Source organism: Anabrus simplex, chromosome 9, assembly GCF_040414725.1.
Source record: "Anabrus simplex isolate iqAnaSimp1 chromosome 9, ASM4041472v1, whole genome shotgun sequence".
Classification (NCBI taxonomy): Eukaryota; Metazoa; Arthropoda; class Insecta; order Orthoptera; family Tettigoniidae; genus Anabrus; species Anabrus simplex.
In genome coordinates this window covers 94,675,857-94,692,224 of record NC_090273.1, presented here as the reverse complement: position 1 = coordinate 94,692,224, position 16,368 = coordinate 94,675,857, and the positions used below count along the sequence as shown (strand labels likewise).

Below are 16,368 nucleotides of genomic sequence, written 5' to 3'. Positions count from 1 at the left end.
TCTCCTACCTGAAGGCTACTTAAGTTTTCTGTAATTGGATTATGAATGCCGGCCCCATGGTCTAGGGGTAGCGTGCCTGCCTGTCACTCAGAGGCCCCGGGTTCGAATCCCGGCCAGATCAGGATTTTTTTACCTGGACTTGGGTTGGTTCGGGTCCACTCAGCCTACGTGATTACAATTGAGCTATCTGATGGTGAGATGGTGATCCCGGTCTAGAAAACCAAGAATAACAGCCAAGAGCATGCTTCACACTGAACTCATAATAATCTGCAAGCCTTCAGGCTGAGCAGCAGTTGCTTGGTAGGCCAAGGCCCGTCAGAGCTGTAGTGCCATGGGGTTTGTTTTATTTGTTTGCTGTTGGATTATGAAGTGGTATTGAGTATATGCCATGTAAATGTTGAGTTTAAAGCTAAACGTTTTTTCCACCAACAGGACTTGAACCGGATAACCACGGTGTCAGACCATATAGACTTCACGTCTTAATTATAAAGGCCACCATGTAGGCTGTAATCTAATTGAGTATCTACTGAATATAATTTCATGCCTTGATATTTGAAAACTTGATCAAAAGCATGTTTATTGATAATCAAGCTATTATGAGTCTATGGTAAAATTAACTCTAAATAGTTTCCAGAATGAGACTTGGTTGTAATTTGTCACCATTATTGTTAATGTGCACTTGCCTTAATCACCTGTCTAACTTGTTAGCTGTTGCTTTTCATATGTTCCCTATTATACCGTTCTGTGTTAATTAATCTTTCTACGATTTTGTGATTATAACACATCCTATGAACATTACCATAAATTGAGTGGAACAAAGGGAACCCTTTCCAGCCCCATGGTGTAGGGGTAGCGTGCCTGCCTCTTACCCGGACGCCCCGGGTTCGATTCTTGGTCAGGTCAGGAATTTTTACCTGGACCTGAGGGCTGGTTCGAAGTCCACTCAGCCTACGTGATTAGAATTCAGGAGCTATCTGACATTGAGATAGCGGCCCCAGTCTAGAAAGCCAAGAATAACGGCTAAGAGGATTTGTTGTGCTAACTACATGGCACCCCGTAATCTGCAGGCCTTTGGGCTGAGCGGTCGCTTGGTAGGCCAAGGCCCTTCAAGGGTTGTAGTGCTATGGTTTTTTTTAAAGGATACCTTTTTATATGTCAGGATGGAAGATTATATTCTCTGAATTCATGAAGTTGTGTTTAGCTGTACAGTATTTTGCAGTGTATTGTATGTGTATATTTCTTTTCAGGTGGTGTTTGCAATGCCCTATGACAACCCAATTCCTGGTTACAACAACAATGTTGTCAACACTTTAAGGTTGTGGTCTGCTAAGTCACCTGTTGAGTTCAATCTCAAGTTCTGTAAGTTTATACAATGTTCATTTTGTTCCTCTTTTCTCCGAATTCTGTGTACGATAAGAACTTAGTCTATGATGGGGTTGATTTCTGAAGTAAACCTTTCTGCAATTCACATGCGATCTATCTATGAGACAGAAAAGTGGGAGGACCCATATTATAATGGAAAGTCACTGAATTACTTGCATAATTCAATTATTATTAATAATTTTAATTTTTTTTAAATTGTTCAGTGGTCAGAACGGAGTCTCTCTTTGCATGAAATAAACTTCGTCGTAAAACCTGTATTGTCATAAGTAACTACTTGTGCAATTCTTGATCAGTACAAATACAATGCAAATTGCCTGTCTTTATTAAGACAACATTAAAATTCGGTACATGTTTCATGTTTTATGAACATTTAATAAGAAGCGCGTTATGTTATGCCACAGTTCGTAGTCAGAATTCATCCATTCTGACATCATCTGGCCGTCTGTTTGGTAAAAATCTATCCATATATTCGCTTTTTTATCCTACAGTTCTTGATGTAAAGCTTGGTATTGTGTCATTGAAGGCAATGGTATTTTTAATCGCAGTTCTTCTATATACAACGGTTGCCTTGTGGGCTCATAGGTTAGTCTTGAAGGAGTGTTTTTTGCCAGGCAGAGTTCTTTCTTAAGATACATGGCCTTCACTCTTTCTAGTGTAGCAAGGTTATCCTTCGATAGGTGTTCCCAGATATGTCTAAGGCTATGTCATGATGGGGTCTGTGTGAACTTAGACTTTTTTCTCTTAGCAGCATATAAGTTATTAGGAACGCTCTGCTATCTGTTGAATATATTTGGAAGCTGGGAAAGGTTAGAGAATCAAAGAGTATCTAGCAGGGAACACTATTCTTCTGTGATCAGAGGAAGTGTATACTCTTTGGCTTGACAGGTAGTAATCAAACATGGCAGCATGCAGCGACATTACTAAGGATGAAAATCACATATATCAGAATATTAATGAAAGTGTCAGTCACTTAGCGACCTGCTAAGTGCAGAATGTATTGCGGGTTAGGGTAAGCCTTTGCCTGCAATTATTTAAGTGATCATTTAATGATTTGATTTTATGATTACTCAAAGTTGGCTGAAGTTAGAGACCTATCAATGTCTCATGATTTACTGGAAAGTAATTCTGGAGAGAATAAAACAAAAATGAAGCAAATTGGTCCAGCAGAATGAACGGACGGACTTGCCAAAGCTGTTTTTAGTAAACTCTTTTAATATATAGACTAGAAGACCCATGCTGCTCTGTAACACTCGTTATGAATAGATCAGATAACGTTTCTTGATTTGAAATTGCTCCATGCACTGCCTGGGTACTATTTTGAACGTTTGCTTTTGGAATTTGTATTACTTTTTAATCATGTGTAAAGTATTTTTTTTTGGTAGATCTCTTTATTGTGACGTTGACTGATAATTTACGAATGTTTTATAAAAATTTGCTTACATCGCACAGAGTCTGATGGCGACGATGAGATAGGAAACGGGTAGGGGTGGGAAGGAAACGACCGTGGCCTTAAATAAGGTACAGCACCAGTATTTTTCTGGTGTGAAAATGGGAAACGATGGAAAATCACCTTCTGAGCTGTTGACAATGTGGTTCGAATCCACTGTCTCCCGAATACAAGCTGACAGCTACACAACCCAAACCGCGCAGCCACTCGCTCGGTTTTTACAAACTATTTTGTAGCTTTAGAGTTACTGTTGTGTGTTTATTTGAACTTTTAGTTTTAGAATATTTTGTTTTGCCTGGAAATTGGTACTTGTGGCAGCCCAGATTGTTTGGAAAGTAATTGATCTTTCAAATAATGAAAGTAAGTGATAACTGGATGTATTTACACATAGCACAACAGATATCAAGTGTATAGTTCCAACTGTCATTGGAACTGTCATCAATAAGCCTAGAGAACCCCAAAACTGTAAATTCCGTACTGATATGTCATTTTGGACATTTTCTTACTCTTCCCTTATGACCCGCATGCCGATGGAGGCTGAACTTGGACTGAAATGTCGTCCAGAGTGTTGCTATTCATCCCAGCAACCTCGAAAACTATGGATTCTATACTAATGTAGGTCGTTTTCGATTATTTTTACTCCCTCGCGACTCCACCCCTTGGAGGTGGTAGGTGTGTCTTACTCCCACGGCATTTTTCTCCAGATAGTATCAAGTCATATGTGAACCAAGTTTGGTTGAAACTGCAGATTTGCCTATAGTCGCCATCATTTCTAATCATTTAGCTTCACCGGGCAAGTTGGCTTACGGTTAGGGACGCGTAGCTGTGAGCTTGCATCAGGGAGATAATGGGTTCGAACCCCATTGTCGGCAGCCCTGAAGATAGTTTTCCGTTGTTTCCCATTTTCACACCAGGTAAATGCTGGGGCTGTACTGTACCTTAATTAAGGCCACAGTCGCTTCCTTCCCACTCCTAGCCCTTTCCTATACCATCGTCGCCATGAGACCTATCTGTGTCAGTGCGACGTTCCAGAGAGATTAAAAGAAAAATGAAACAAATTGGTCTAGTAGAACAGTTGAATGGATTGGCCAAATCTGATTTTAGTAAACTCTCTTAATATGTAGATAGTGTAGGCTGGGACAGAGTGTGAATGACACAGATGGATATGAGGCGATGATTTGGGAAAAGTCAATGGGTAGTGGAATGGTCTGTCTGTCTGTCTGTCTGTCTGTCTGTCTGTCTGTCTGTCTGTCTGTCTGTCTGTCTGTCTGTCTGTCTGTCTGTCGAAGCTTATTCATTTTGTTATCAAGAAAGCGTAGTAGTCTTAAACTTTCAATATAGCAATGCTTGCAAATTAATTCAGTTACATTCATAGAAGAGAAACACATTTAATAACATTTTATCAGCAGTACTAATAGTCCTTTAAACATAAAAATTTACAACACTTGTAAAAATAATTAAACTTATTTTAATAGTACTGCCTCCTAAAAATGTTTATAGCAATGGTCAGTGTAAATTTTTTCTAAGGTGTTAACAATAGAGCTGCACACCATTTCCAAAAGTTGTTTCAAGGAATTCCTCTCCCATTCTATATTAAACTACTCCAATGTTCTTTTTGAAATTTTACCAGTTTACTTCTGCTTGGTTGGATGAGTGAATGTTTTTGACACTCAATTTTCACACATAACAAACATCCACTTTTTCTCCTTCCCCACAACAACATGCAACAAGGCTAGTTCTCACGCCTGTGCTCTGCGCTAGAGGACAGTTCAACAATTCAGTTTTGATTTGCAGACTTGTTACTTTCTAAATACTGGATGTTCTGTTTTGACGTTCCATCATTAATGACTTCTGTTCACCTCTTGCATTTGTTGAAAACACAGAAACATTGTAGTGATGTGTTGACAAGATTCTGCTGTCATATTTTTTCAAAAGGTCCCTAACACCGTCTTTGAGAGAGATATTACTCTTGCCCACATAGCTTGCATTGCCCAACAAACTCTTTGCGGGCTGGCCTGATACCTTGGTCTACCACATCACTGAATTTGTTTCCTATTCAGTACATTGAGGAAGTGACAGTTTACCACATAAAATGAATACTATTGTAGATGTTCTATGAATGCAACTGCATTAACCCTGGAGAGGGCGCGTCACGGCCTTTTCGGCCGGGTTAGGAGATAAATGTCTATATTTCTTAACGTAGAGGGCCACTAGCTTCCATCCCCTCGGTACCTTACATTGGACTTGTCCATCATCAGTGTACGTAAACAATTCACCCCTCATGCTCCTCAGTTTCAGTCTAAGTGCATTACTTGACGGACCCGGTCTAAAACTCCTGGCACGCCCCATGACTTATGCGTGTTTATGAGTTAAGTTTTACTTTATTTTTTCAGTTAATATGCCAAGAATATGTCAGTTTTGTTTAACATCTGTGCGTGAGATATTTGCAAGAACGGTATTCAAACTCTTCCAGCGGGGCTGAAAAAGGAACATTCGCTAAATGTTTGGATTGTCTGAAGAAAAGCAGCACTCTGCAGCTCCACAAGAACTAAAAGGGCCTTGAAGATGCACCTACTGCAACAGAAAAACTAAGAATAGATGCCATGTATGCCAGTGAAATATCTACAGTGAACACTCGGCAAGTGACATGTGTTCGGTGCAGTACGGAAAGTCAAGAAAGTAGTGATGACGCAGAATGTTCATCAATAGTTTAACATCCAATTTTTGTATTGTCAAAATACCTTTAAACATTGTTTTACAAGTTCATGCAAAATTAATTACTAGTCGTAAACTTTCAATATTAAAAACCACAAACCTGCTACGCTGGCGTAACAGGGGGAGAGGTAATACTCCCACGTGGTGCGTCCCAGGTGGCGGATAGGGGGGTCCTAACCGGCTTGCCGGCGGACTTGATGGAAATAAAATACCTCTAGCGGACCAAACAGACACCCCCTGTGGGTGGGGGAGGCACACGAAGAATTCACCCACAGTATCCCCTGCCCATCATAAGAGGCGACCAAGGGATGATCCAGTTAGAACTATGAGACTACTTGTAATTAGTACCATCAGACAGGGAACACCATGGGTCGCATTTACTTGCGCGTAATACCACTATGTTAGGTACGCAATAGGTTTGTAATTAGTAGCGACAGTGTTTGAATTATAAGCATAATCGATTCAGCATCGTGCTATAGAAGTAGTCCCTTAGTCTGTACTACTATTGTTTTGTGCCAGCTTCTGTGCATGTGAGGCACTGTGGGTCAGATCCACTGATCATTTTAAATTCATATCCGCCCATTCATTAATTCTTCGTCCTCACGCTTTGAATTCTGGTCATTGGAGGGTTTTGGACTTTTAAGTTGTCATTTCATTTCGTCTCATTTCGTACCATTAGGGGCCGATGACCTCAATGTTAGGCCCCTTTAAACAACAAACATCAATCGATCATCATCAATCAATACTAAAAACAGTTTTTGCTTAATTTATGCTATTTTTTCATGACTTGGTCTAAAACACTGTGCACGCCTTCTCACGGGATTATTTTTACACACCCTCTCCAGGGTTAACAATGTGGAATGTATCATAGGACATTCTTGGAAACCTTTGTATCGTATCGCAGTTAAAGAAGTTCCAACTCCATACTGATCTCGTGTTTTTAGGATACCAAACAAACAAAGCTTACCTATTACTTGAGGGGGAAATTGTCATAATGATGGTTGCTGCTTCAGGGGACTCAGCTTTGAGGTCATTGGCTCCAGACACAAGAGATGCATTTCACTCATAAGTTGTCCATAATCTGTCGATATAGTAATCATATTATCGACTTGTAAAGTGTAAATATTCTTATACAGCTTGTTTCTGAAATACCTCTAAAGATGTTCTGAATGAATACCTTGTAAGGAAATAACCCGGCATTACCCATATAACAATGCCCTTCTCCAACAGGAAAACAGGGATGTTACGTCTGTTACCTTGAAAATACCTCAAAGAGGCAAGACGTTCTCTTGTATTTACTGCTGTTGATGATAGCTGTGATTTTGTATCAAATGTAGAAAGTGAAAAATACCAATACAGATGTTTTTCTTTGTTTTCAGTCAATGATGGTGACTATATCCAGGCTGTACTCGACAGAAATAATGCTGAGAACATCTCTCGTGTTCTGTATCCCAATGACAATTTCTTTGAGGGCAAAGAACTTCGTCTCAAACAAGAGTACTTCATGGTTGCTGCAACTTTGCAGGTTTGATTTCCTTTTTCTCATATTTCAAAATATAGGTGATACATTTTCCATTTTCAGTCCTGCCAAGAAAGCCTGTTGGACATACTCTTAGTACTAGAATGTTAATTAGGGTAATAAAAGTTAATTTTTGATCAGATTTCACTTAATATTGGTAGAAAGTTCCCATGAGTCTTATATTTTGGCAGTGGTGGTCCTGTTGATAGTGACGATTGTTGTTTCAAATTTCAAAATAAGATTAGTCTTTTGATCCATTAATTTCATTAAGGTGTTTAAGATACCGCTCTTTACATCACATGTACTTCAAAATACATATTTCACTGCATAATCATCGCACTTCTAATAACATTTTCGAAAAAATAGTAGGGTGTGACCATTACGTGAAGAATTTTTTAATACCAGTATTTGTATTACTCAAGAAATACAAACTCACATATATACATCAAAATAATTAAAATAGTCCAAATCAAAATTCATAATTTATTCACAACAGTTTGGTGAATGAGTCTCCAATCTGAAAATGAACTTACAGTATTAAGTTAATTTTCATTGATTTGAGCATTAAAGTTAAAATATTACGCTTGCAAACATGTATTGCTTTGTTGTGAAGTACAGACTTACCAGTAAACAGTTTGCAATCTTGTCCATATAATAAGCAGGCAATCTTTGACACAGTGTTGCTCCCCTTCTCACCAACAGATTGTGTCGTTGCATTTATCTCATAACTCATCCACAACTCGCCTTATACTGAGTTATGGAAATGTTGTGTTTGAGTGCAACCTCCCGTGCCTTCATTTGTAACATTTCATATGATACACTGCAGCCACTGTTACGTATTTCACTGACGTACACAAACACCTCTTCGTCAGTTTTCGGAAACTTCCCTATTTGAGGACCTCTAAATGCACGTCTAGAATAGTTTATGCTTTTCAGCTTGGCTTTTAATTTCTGCCAGTCATGCACTGACTTTTCATTCACTGAAAAAAAAATTTTTTTGCAACTCTGTCTCTGTGCTATTCAGGGAAGACAAATATGTTTAGCTTGAAGCACACAGAATAGTTTCTATAATTACCTATAATCACAAATAATGCTTCATACATTAGTGAGTTGCTATGTAAATTACTGTCCGTAACTGTTCAGTATTATTGTATTAAAAAACAAAATATTTCTACAAACACGCTGAAAAACAAAATAAAATTCTCACGTACGCATGTCTACAGTAATCATGTCGCTCACAAAAACATGCATCTGTACATTCCACAGCAGTCAATACTTCTGTGAGAGTACCTAATAAACATGAAACGGGAAAAACCTACATCCCCTTAGGACATGGGGAGGCCCATTTGAGGTGAAGTATAAGGGTTGCAAGCATAAATTGCATAAATTTCCCAATATCGGAACATTCGATTATGTATTATAGTAGACCACAAGAATGTGCCCCATGGCCACAAGCATTTACATGACAATGTTATGAGAAAAAAAATGAAGGGCAGTCATTTAGAAGTTTACTATTGATACGAACAAATGTTAACTTTTCTTCATGAATTAGATTCTCAGTGACTCATTTTGTCACCGTTTGCCTGCGCGTTCTGATACCAGTGCTCATCTGGCTACAAGCTTTGAAGGCCATACTAGAAAACAAGTGTGTGCAGTGCTGGTATTTTCCGACAGTGTTGCCGTCAAGTAATAGCTTACAGACTTACGTATTTCAAATGACAACTCATATGTCACTGGTGAATAAATCGTATATTGTCTTGCGATCACGTTGTCAAACTACCAATAATCCATGCGATGTATGTATACCAGTAGCCTATTATTTATTTGTTTGTTTATTTATTTAACTACCCATAAGCCATTTACATATTTCAATTGTGCATTCATATACAATTTACATTGCAGTTCCTTTGACCTTTAAAGCAGCTTGATGAACAAAATTTGAACATGCGATGATTATGCAATGACATTTTAAAATTTGATTATTGTATTGTGATGATTACGCAGTGGTGACGAGTATGTTGTGAAATAAGGTACTTCTACTGGCAGCTAATCTTATTTTCAGAATGTTTTCAGTGATGTCCTCAGCTCTGAAAAATTATTTTTGAAACTCAAAAATCTGTCATACTGTCCTTCATTCCCACTATTGGTGAGGAATCTGGAAACTGTTAGGGGCCCACAATTTATAATGAACTTTGTTGAACGTGTAATTGGGTACATTGCAGTACTCTTTTATTTCTTACTTTTTCTGTCTGTTTTGAATAATCATAAGTATTCTTTTTATAGTATCTTACTGCTATTATGAAATATTTTCAGGATATTATTCGAAGGTTTAAATCCTCCAAATTTGGATGTCGCACAGCAGTACGGACATCATTTGAAACTTTCCCTGATAAAGTGGCAATCCAGTTAAATGACACTCATCCTTCATTGGCAATTCCTGAACTTATGAGAATCTTGGTTGATGTGGAGGGTTTATCTTGGGATTCAGCATGGGATATCACAACTCGTACTTGTGCCTACACCAATCACACAGTCTTACCTGAAGCTCTGGAGCGCTGGCCTACTGGAATGCTGGAACACATCCTTCCACGCCACATGCAGATCATTTACCACATCAACTTCCTACACTTGCAGGTGAGTAAAGGCCTTGTAACAAGTATAAGCAAATGATCATGACTATGATTGGTGATATGAAATAACTAAAAGAGCATTAGAAAGTGATGAAATGAAATTAAGGTTAGTCCTGATAGAAATTTGAACATCAGAAACTGTTCGTCTTATCACTGTGAAATTTTTACCACTAATTGCTAGCAATTCTATAAGCATATCCTAAACCATTTCAAGTAAATTGCTTGTATATTTTCTGAGTTATTGAGAATATTTTATGAAATACAATTGCTGCTTTACTGAAAAAAGAAGGCTCCTTCTGAAACAATTTTATTATATTCCATTAATATTTTGCCTAGAGGTTCACCACCGATGCCGTTTTATAGCTTGCTTTGGGCTGATACATGTAGTGATTATTATTGCTATTTTAGCTTAAACTTTGTTTAATGGTTTTTATTTCTCTTTCATACAAGATAACTGTTTATGCAAATCAAAACATACTTTTATATGCAATTGACATATAGATTCACAGCCACTTTTGTTCTCTTTTTATTTTCTCTCATTTAAAAACTGCTGAGACCCATAGGTTGCTCTTTTCACTTGGTTAGTTGAATCATCCATGCCAACCTAATACTGTGTGGGCTGGTACGAGATTGAAGTAAATATTTAAAAATCAAGAAGTCCACTACATTGCAGAAGTCTGTGCAACATTGCATGGCCCTTTAAAAAATAAGCTCAATACATATAAAAATCACTCAAAGGGACTAAATGAATGTATTTCTTGTCGATCAAGGTGTGGGGAATCTTTCGATGATCAAAACTAAAATATGAATCTTTGGTTGAGTTTTAGTTATACTTCACTCATGGTTATCCTTAAAGATCATAATGTTCATTGTTTACAGTTTTTTCTTTTCACACAAATATTTGTTTCTCTATCTAAAAAATTCAAAGGAGCATATTACATGCTTTGAAACTCACCTGGTATGAAATGCAGCATTTTTCCATGCTCCTCTGCTTTGCGTGGAGTTTATACCAGTGGCTGGCTGAGTCAACCAAGGAACCCAGCAACTTCAAAGTGGAAGATAAAGACAGGGCTGTATTTTCTCAGCCATGCTGTTTGTAATCTACACCGAGCACATAATGAGAAAAATGCCAGGGGACTGGGAAGGAGGTATTTTTATTGGGGGTAAGATGATCAGCAACATGATGTATGCTGACGACACACTGATCCTTTACAGAAACTACAGATCCTCATGTAGAAGCTGATGTTGACCGGCAGGGAATATAGCCAGAAATCAATAGAAGGAAGACAAAGGTAAAAAAAAATTGAAGTGGCGTATGACTTTTAGTGCCGGGAGTGTCTGAGGTCAAGTTTGGCTTGCCAGGTGCAGGTCTTTTGAATTGACGCCCGTAGGCGTTCTGCGTGTCATGATGAGGATGAAATGGTGATGAAGACGACACATACACCCAGCCCCCGTGCCAGCGAAATTAACCAATTATGGTTAAAATTCCCGAAGCTGACGGGAATCGAACCCGACTCCGTCTGACCAAAGGCCAGCACGCTAACCATTTAGGCATGGAGTCGGACAAGACAAAGATAATGATTGTCGACAGACCAAAAGTCAGCCAACCTAGCGTGATGGTGATAGCTGGTTTAGAGTTTGTTCAGAAATTTGTCTAGCGGGGCTCCGTGCTTTCTAATGCAGAAGAATGTTCCAATGAAATCAACAGAAGAAAGACCATGGCCAGAGCAGCCACTACAAAGCTGAGCAGGAAATGGAATGGCCGGATAGCTAAAACAGAACACAGAACTGCAGCTGGCTCACCTCCTAATATTCCTCATCCTCCCCTGAACAATCAAATGGGCAGATATGAGAAACAGAGAGCTTTGAGATATGGGTTTACTGTCACATTCCCTGCATTTCTTGGACTGAACACAGTAGAGCTCAGCTAGGAAGTTGTGGCACGTGCGGCTTGGTATCAGGAAATCTTTCTGCAAGGCTACCCTTATCAGTGTTCTCCCCAGAAATTTTCATAAGCTGGGTGGCAGGATGTGTAGCTGGGCGGGGAATACTATGTAAGAAATGAATATGATAAAATTTAAATTTATTCCCCTCAGGGCATTAACAGTAATACCAGATAACAAAACACTAACTGCTATATTGAATTATTTTAGTATTATTATGAATAAGACATAGGAGTATTTTGAACTCCTAGTATTCTATGGTCAAGGGTTATGAATTTCATGTTGTTGGTCCGTACTGAACTGAGAATAACATATGAATAGTAACACAGTAAGGTTTCCACCTATTCAGTACTAATATGTATTTACAATGTTATAAATTACATGGAACTAGTTTCGACCCGCCTAGGGGTCATCATCAGCCATATTAAAGCATACATAAGTATTTTGTCGAATCCTAAAACATGTTATTTTTAACTGTAATAATCGTATGGATTTTATAATTTATAAAATGAAGTTTGGTAATGAAATGAGAAATGTTAGTATGGTACAGGTGAGTAGTAAATGATAATATATATACAAACAAGTTTGGAACAAAGTACTAGTGGGGTGCTTAGAGTTGTAAAATATAACCTCGTGGATGTCAGTAGTCCTCGTGCTAAAGAAACAATGTAAGATAACATATATACAAGTATGTACAAAGTCTGGAGAGTAAAGAGTGATACTCTTTTAATGTCGAGTTGGCTTGACACTGATCACTTAAGCGGAGAAATTAGGTATTTGGTGTATTAAAGCTGTGTTGGTCAGTTGCGTTGTTGATTGTTGGACGTGAAGTTGTTTTTGAATTTCTGGTTGAGAAGAAGGTGGAAACTGCGCGTGGATATATTGATTCTCAGTTCTTAGCGGAAACCAAATTGGACCTGTTTAAATGGAGAAAGTCAGTAAAAACAAAAAAATGGAGATAGGAAAAGGTTAACATAAAGTGAAAGGACGCTTACCTCGCGCTGCGGTGTGTAGTATAGCTGATGGTGTGCGATTGATGGCGGGGAGAGAAGTGTGGGCATGGAGGAGGGCAGGCGCGTGCGGGTTAGGAGGGGGTTAGGAAGAGTGGGGGTGGCTTGGGGTGAGGTGGGGGTGGGGAGCTTTTAAGGCGGGGCTGAAGGGTGCGGGAAAAAGGGTAATTGTCTCGAAAAGTACCTTTGATTAGACTTAGGATTGAGTTTTGGTTGGCTGCATTAGTGTTTCTGAGGAAAATGATGAATAGATCGAAGAGTATGTTGGGTTTCTCTGAGATTTCATTGAGATTGTGACTGGCGTTGAAGTATTGGTCTAGGTGTATGTAGTAATTTTCCATTATGTTGAGTAAAGGGCCCTTGTTTGCTAATTCGAGGATGTCCATGTCCTGTTCGATATTGGTGAAATTATGGTTATAATCATGCATGTGTTGGCCGATGGCTGAAAACCTGTTGTATTTTATTGCATTAGTGTGTTCGTGGTATCTGGTATTGAAGTTTCTACCGGTTTGTCCAATGTAGGATTTTTCACAGGTGTTGCATTTGATCCTGTAAACTCCTGATTTTACAAAACTGCTGGTCTTGTTGATGTGTGAAGTATTGTGTAAGACGTTCGTGTTCTTATTGTTGGTTTTGAAGGCTATTTTAACGCCTTGTTTCTTGAAGATATTGGTTAACTTGTAGATATCATTGTTGAACGTGAAGGTGGAAAATGTTAGAGGTTTAGTCACTTCTTTTTTGAGGGTAGTTTTAGGGCGATGTTTGTGTTTATTGATTATCCTTTCTATAAAATGATTGCTGAAGCCGTTGTATTTTGCAATTCCGCGAATTGTGTTAAGTTCGTTCTTTAGATCTTTCTTGGACATAGGTATGCTGAAGGCTCGGTGAACTAGGTTGTTGTATGTGGCTCGTTTGTGGGACTGGGGGTGCACTGAATCTTGGCGAATGGTGGAGGCTGTTTGAGTAGGTTTTCTGAATATTTTATAACTGAAAGAATCTGAGTTTCTAGTGATAGTTAAATCTAGGAAGTTGATTTTTTGATTTGATTCGGATTCTAGTGTGAATTTGATATGAGAATCAATGGTGTTGAGTTTTAAGAGGGTGGTGGAGGCATTAATTGATTGCTCATTCATGATTGCGAAGACATCGTCAACATATCTGGCCCAAAAGAGAATGTTTCCAAATTCATTGTCAATTTTGGTGTGTTCGAGGAAGTCCAGGTATATTTCTGCCAAGATGCCTGAGGCCGGTGACCCCATTGCCAAACCATCTTGTTGATATATAACATTGTCGAAAGTGAAGAAGTTGTTGTTGATGATTAGTTTTAATACTGTGATGAAGTCTTGTGTCTCTAGTTTGCTTAAGTGGCTGTTTTTGTTTAAATTGTTTTTAATTATTGGAATTAATTTTGATACTTGTATGCTTGGGTACATGTTTACAATATCGAAAGAGTGGATGGTGTAATCCGGTTGCAAATTGAAATTGTTAAGTTTTTCTACTAGCTCTGATGTGTTTTTAATGGACTTTTTGGATAAAAATTGATAATTTTTTCCTTAGGAAACGTTGGATGAATTGTGATAAAATAGCCTTCAAAACCAACAATAAGAACACGAACGTCTTACACAATACTTCACACATCAACAAGACCAGCAGTTTTGTAAAATCAGGAGTTTATAGGATCAAATGCAACACCTGTGAAAAATCCTACATCGGACAAACCGGTAGAAACTTCAATACCAGATACCACGAACACACTAATGCAATAAAATACAACAGGTTTTCAGCCATCGGCCAACACATGCATGATTATAACCATAATTTCACCAATATCGAACAGGACATGGACATCCTCGAATTAGCAAACAAGGGCCCTTTACTCAACATAATGGAAAATTACTACATACACCTAGACCAATACTTCAACGCCAGTCACAATCTCAATGAAATCTCAGAGAAACCCAACATACTCTTCGATCTATTCATCATTTTCCTCAGAAACACTAATGCAGCCAACCAAAACTCAATCCTAAGTCTAATCAAAGGTACTTTTCGAGACAATTACCCTTTTTCCCGCACCCTTCAGCCCCGCCTTAAAAGCTCCCCACCCCCACCTCACCCCAAGCCACCCCCACTCTTCCTAACCCCCTCCTAACCCGCACGCGCCTGCCCTCCTCCATGCCCACACTTCTCTCCCCGCCATCAATCGCACACCATCAGCTATACTACACACACCGCAGCGCGAGGTAAGCGTCCTTTCACTTTATGTTAACCTTTTCCTATCTCCATTTTTTTGTTTTTACTGACTTTCTCCATTTAAACAGGTCCAATTTGGTTTCCGCTAAGAACTGAGAATCAATATATCCACGCACAGTTTCCACCTTCTTCTCAACCAGAAATTCAAAAACAACTTCACGTCCAACAATCAACAACGCAACTGACCAACACAGCTTTAATACACCAAATACCTAATTTCTCTGCTTAAGTGATCAGTGTCAAGCCAACTCGACATTAAAAGAGTATCACTCTTTACTCTCCAGACTTTGTACATACTTGTATATATGTTTATATATGTTATCTTACATTGTTTCTTTAGCACGAGGACTACTGACATCCACGAGGTTATATTTTACAACTCTAAGCACCCCACTAGTACTTTGTTCCAAACTTGTTTGTATATATATTATCATTTACTACTCACCTGTACCATACTAACATTTCTCATTTCATTACCAAACTTCATTTTATAAATTATAAAATCCATACGATTATTACAGTTAAAAATAACATGTTTTAGGATTCGACAAAATACTTATGTATGCTTTAATATGGCTGATGATGACCCCTAGGCGGGTCGAAACTAGTTCCATGTAATTTATAACATTGTAAATACATATTAGTACTGAATAGGTGGAAACCTTACTGTGTTACTATTCATATGTTATTCTCAGTTCAGTACGGACCAACAACATGAAATTCATAACCCTTGATGATGTAGCCTACCAGGCAAAACAGAAAGCCTTTCAATATCTAGGCCTAAAATTAAAGATAGCCAAACTACGAAAAGACGTCGACTTCCTAAAACAATGCATATCACTCAACTTGACACCTAATTTTCTAAGAAGCAATAAAAAGAAACATCGGATTTCACCTCAAACCATCAAAACTCAAAACAAAACCAACAAAATATGGTTAAGAGACGAAATTAAATTCTTGCACAGAAAGAAATCTTTTTTGAATCAGAAATTATATGACGCTCACCTCGCAGCGACTAAACTACTTTCAAACGCACAATGGACACTTTTCTACCAACAAGTAGAGAACAAATTATTCCACGAACTAGCCAGAAAACAGTCAAACTTGGAGAATAAACTCAACAGGTTAAAAAAACTCCCAACTACATAACCTTCAAACTAGAAACTCCAACAGAAACACGTTCGATTGTTCGCAGCTTCATCCAGCGGTCGTAAATCTATCAAACACGCCCTTAAGTGATATTGAACACTCAACTTTATCCAAAGGACCGAAACACAACTGGCCCAATTTGAACAGCCTCAACATAGCCGCTACTATGATCACAGAATCGGAGCTAGCCATTAGCAAAATGCCGGAAGATACGCAAAATGAGGTTAGAACCGATGTTAAAAGGAAACTGAACAATATCCTCTCCAACCTAACCAACCCCGCAAATAAGCTCAATAATAGAGACAAAATAGCTGAACAA

General features: G+C 38.4%; 1 protein-coding gene across 1 annotated transcript in view; it reads left to right on the top strand.

Moving 5' to 3' along the window:
* The window catches only part of Glyp (glycogen phosphorylase), a 156,065-nt gene that overhangs the window by 94,591 nt on the left and 45,106 nt on the right, over positions 1-16,368 (top strand). The window contains exons 5-7 of the mRNA XM_067153980.2: positions 1,248-1,359; positions 6,925-7,070; positions 9,378-9,698. Of these exons, the coding sequence (XP_067010081.2) occupies positions 1,248-1,359; positions 6,925-7,070; positions 9,378-9,698 (579 nt within the window). The remainder of the gene's footprint in view (positions 1-1,247; positions 1,360-6,924; positions 7,071-9,377; positions 9,699-16,368) is intronic.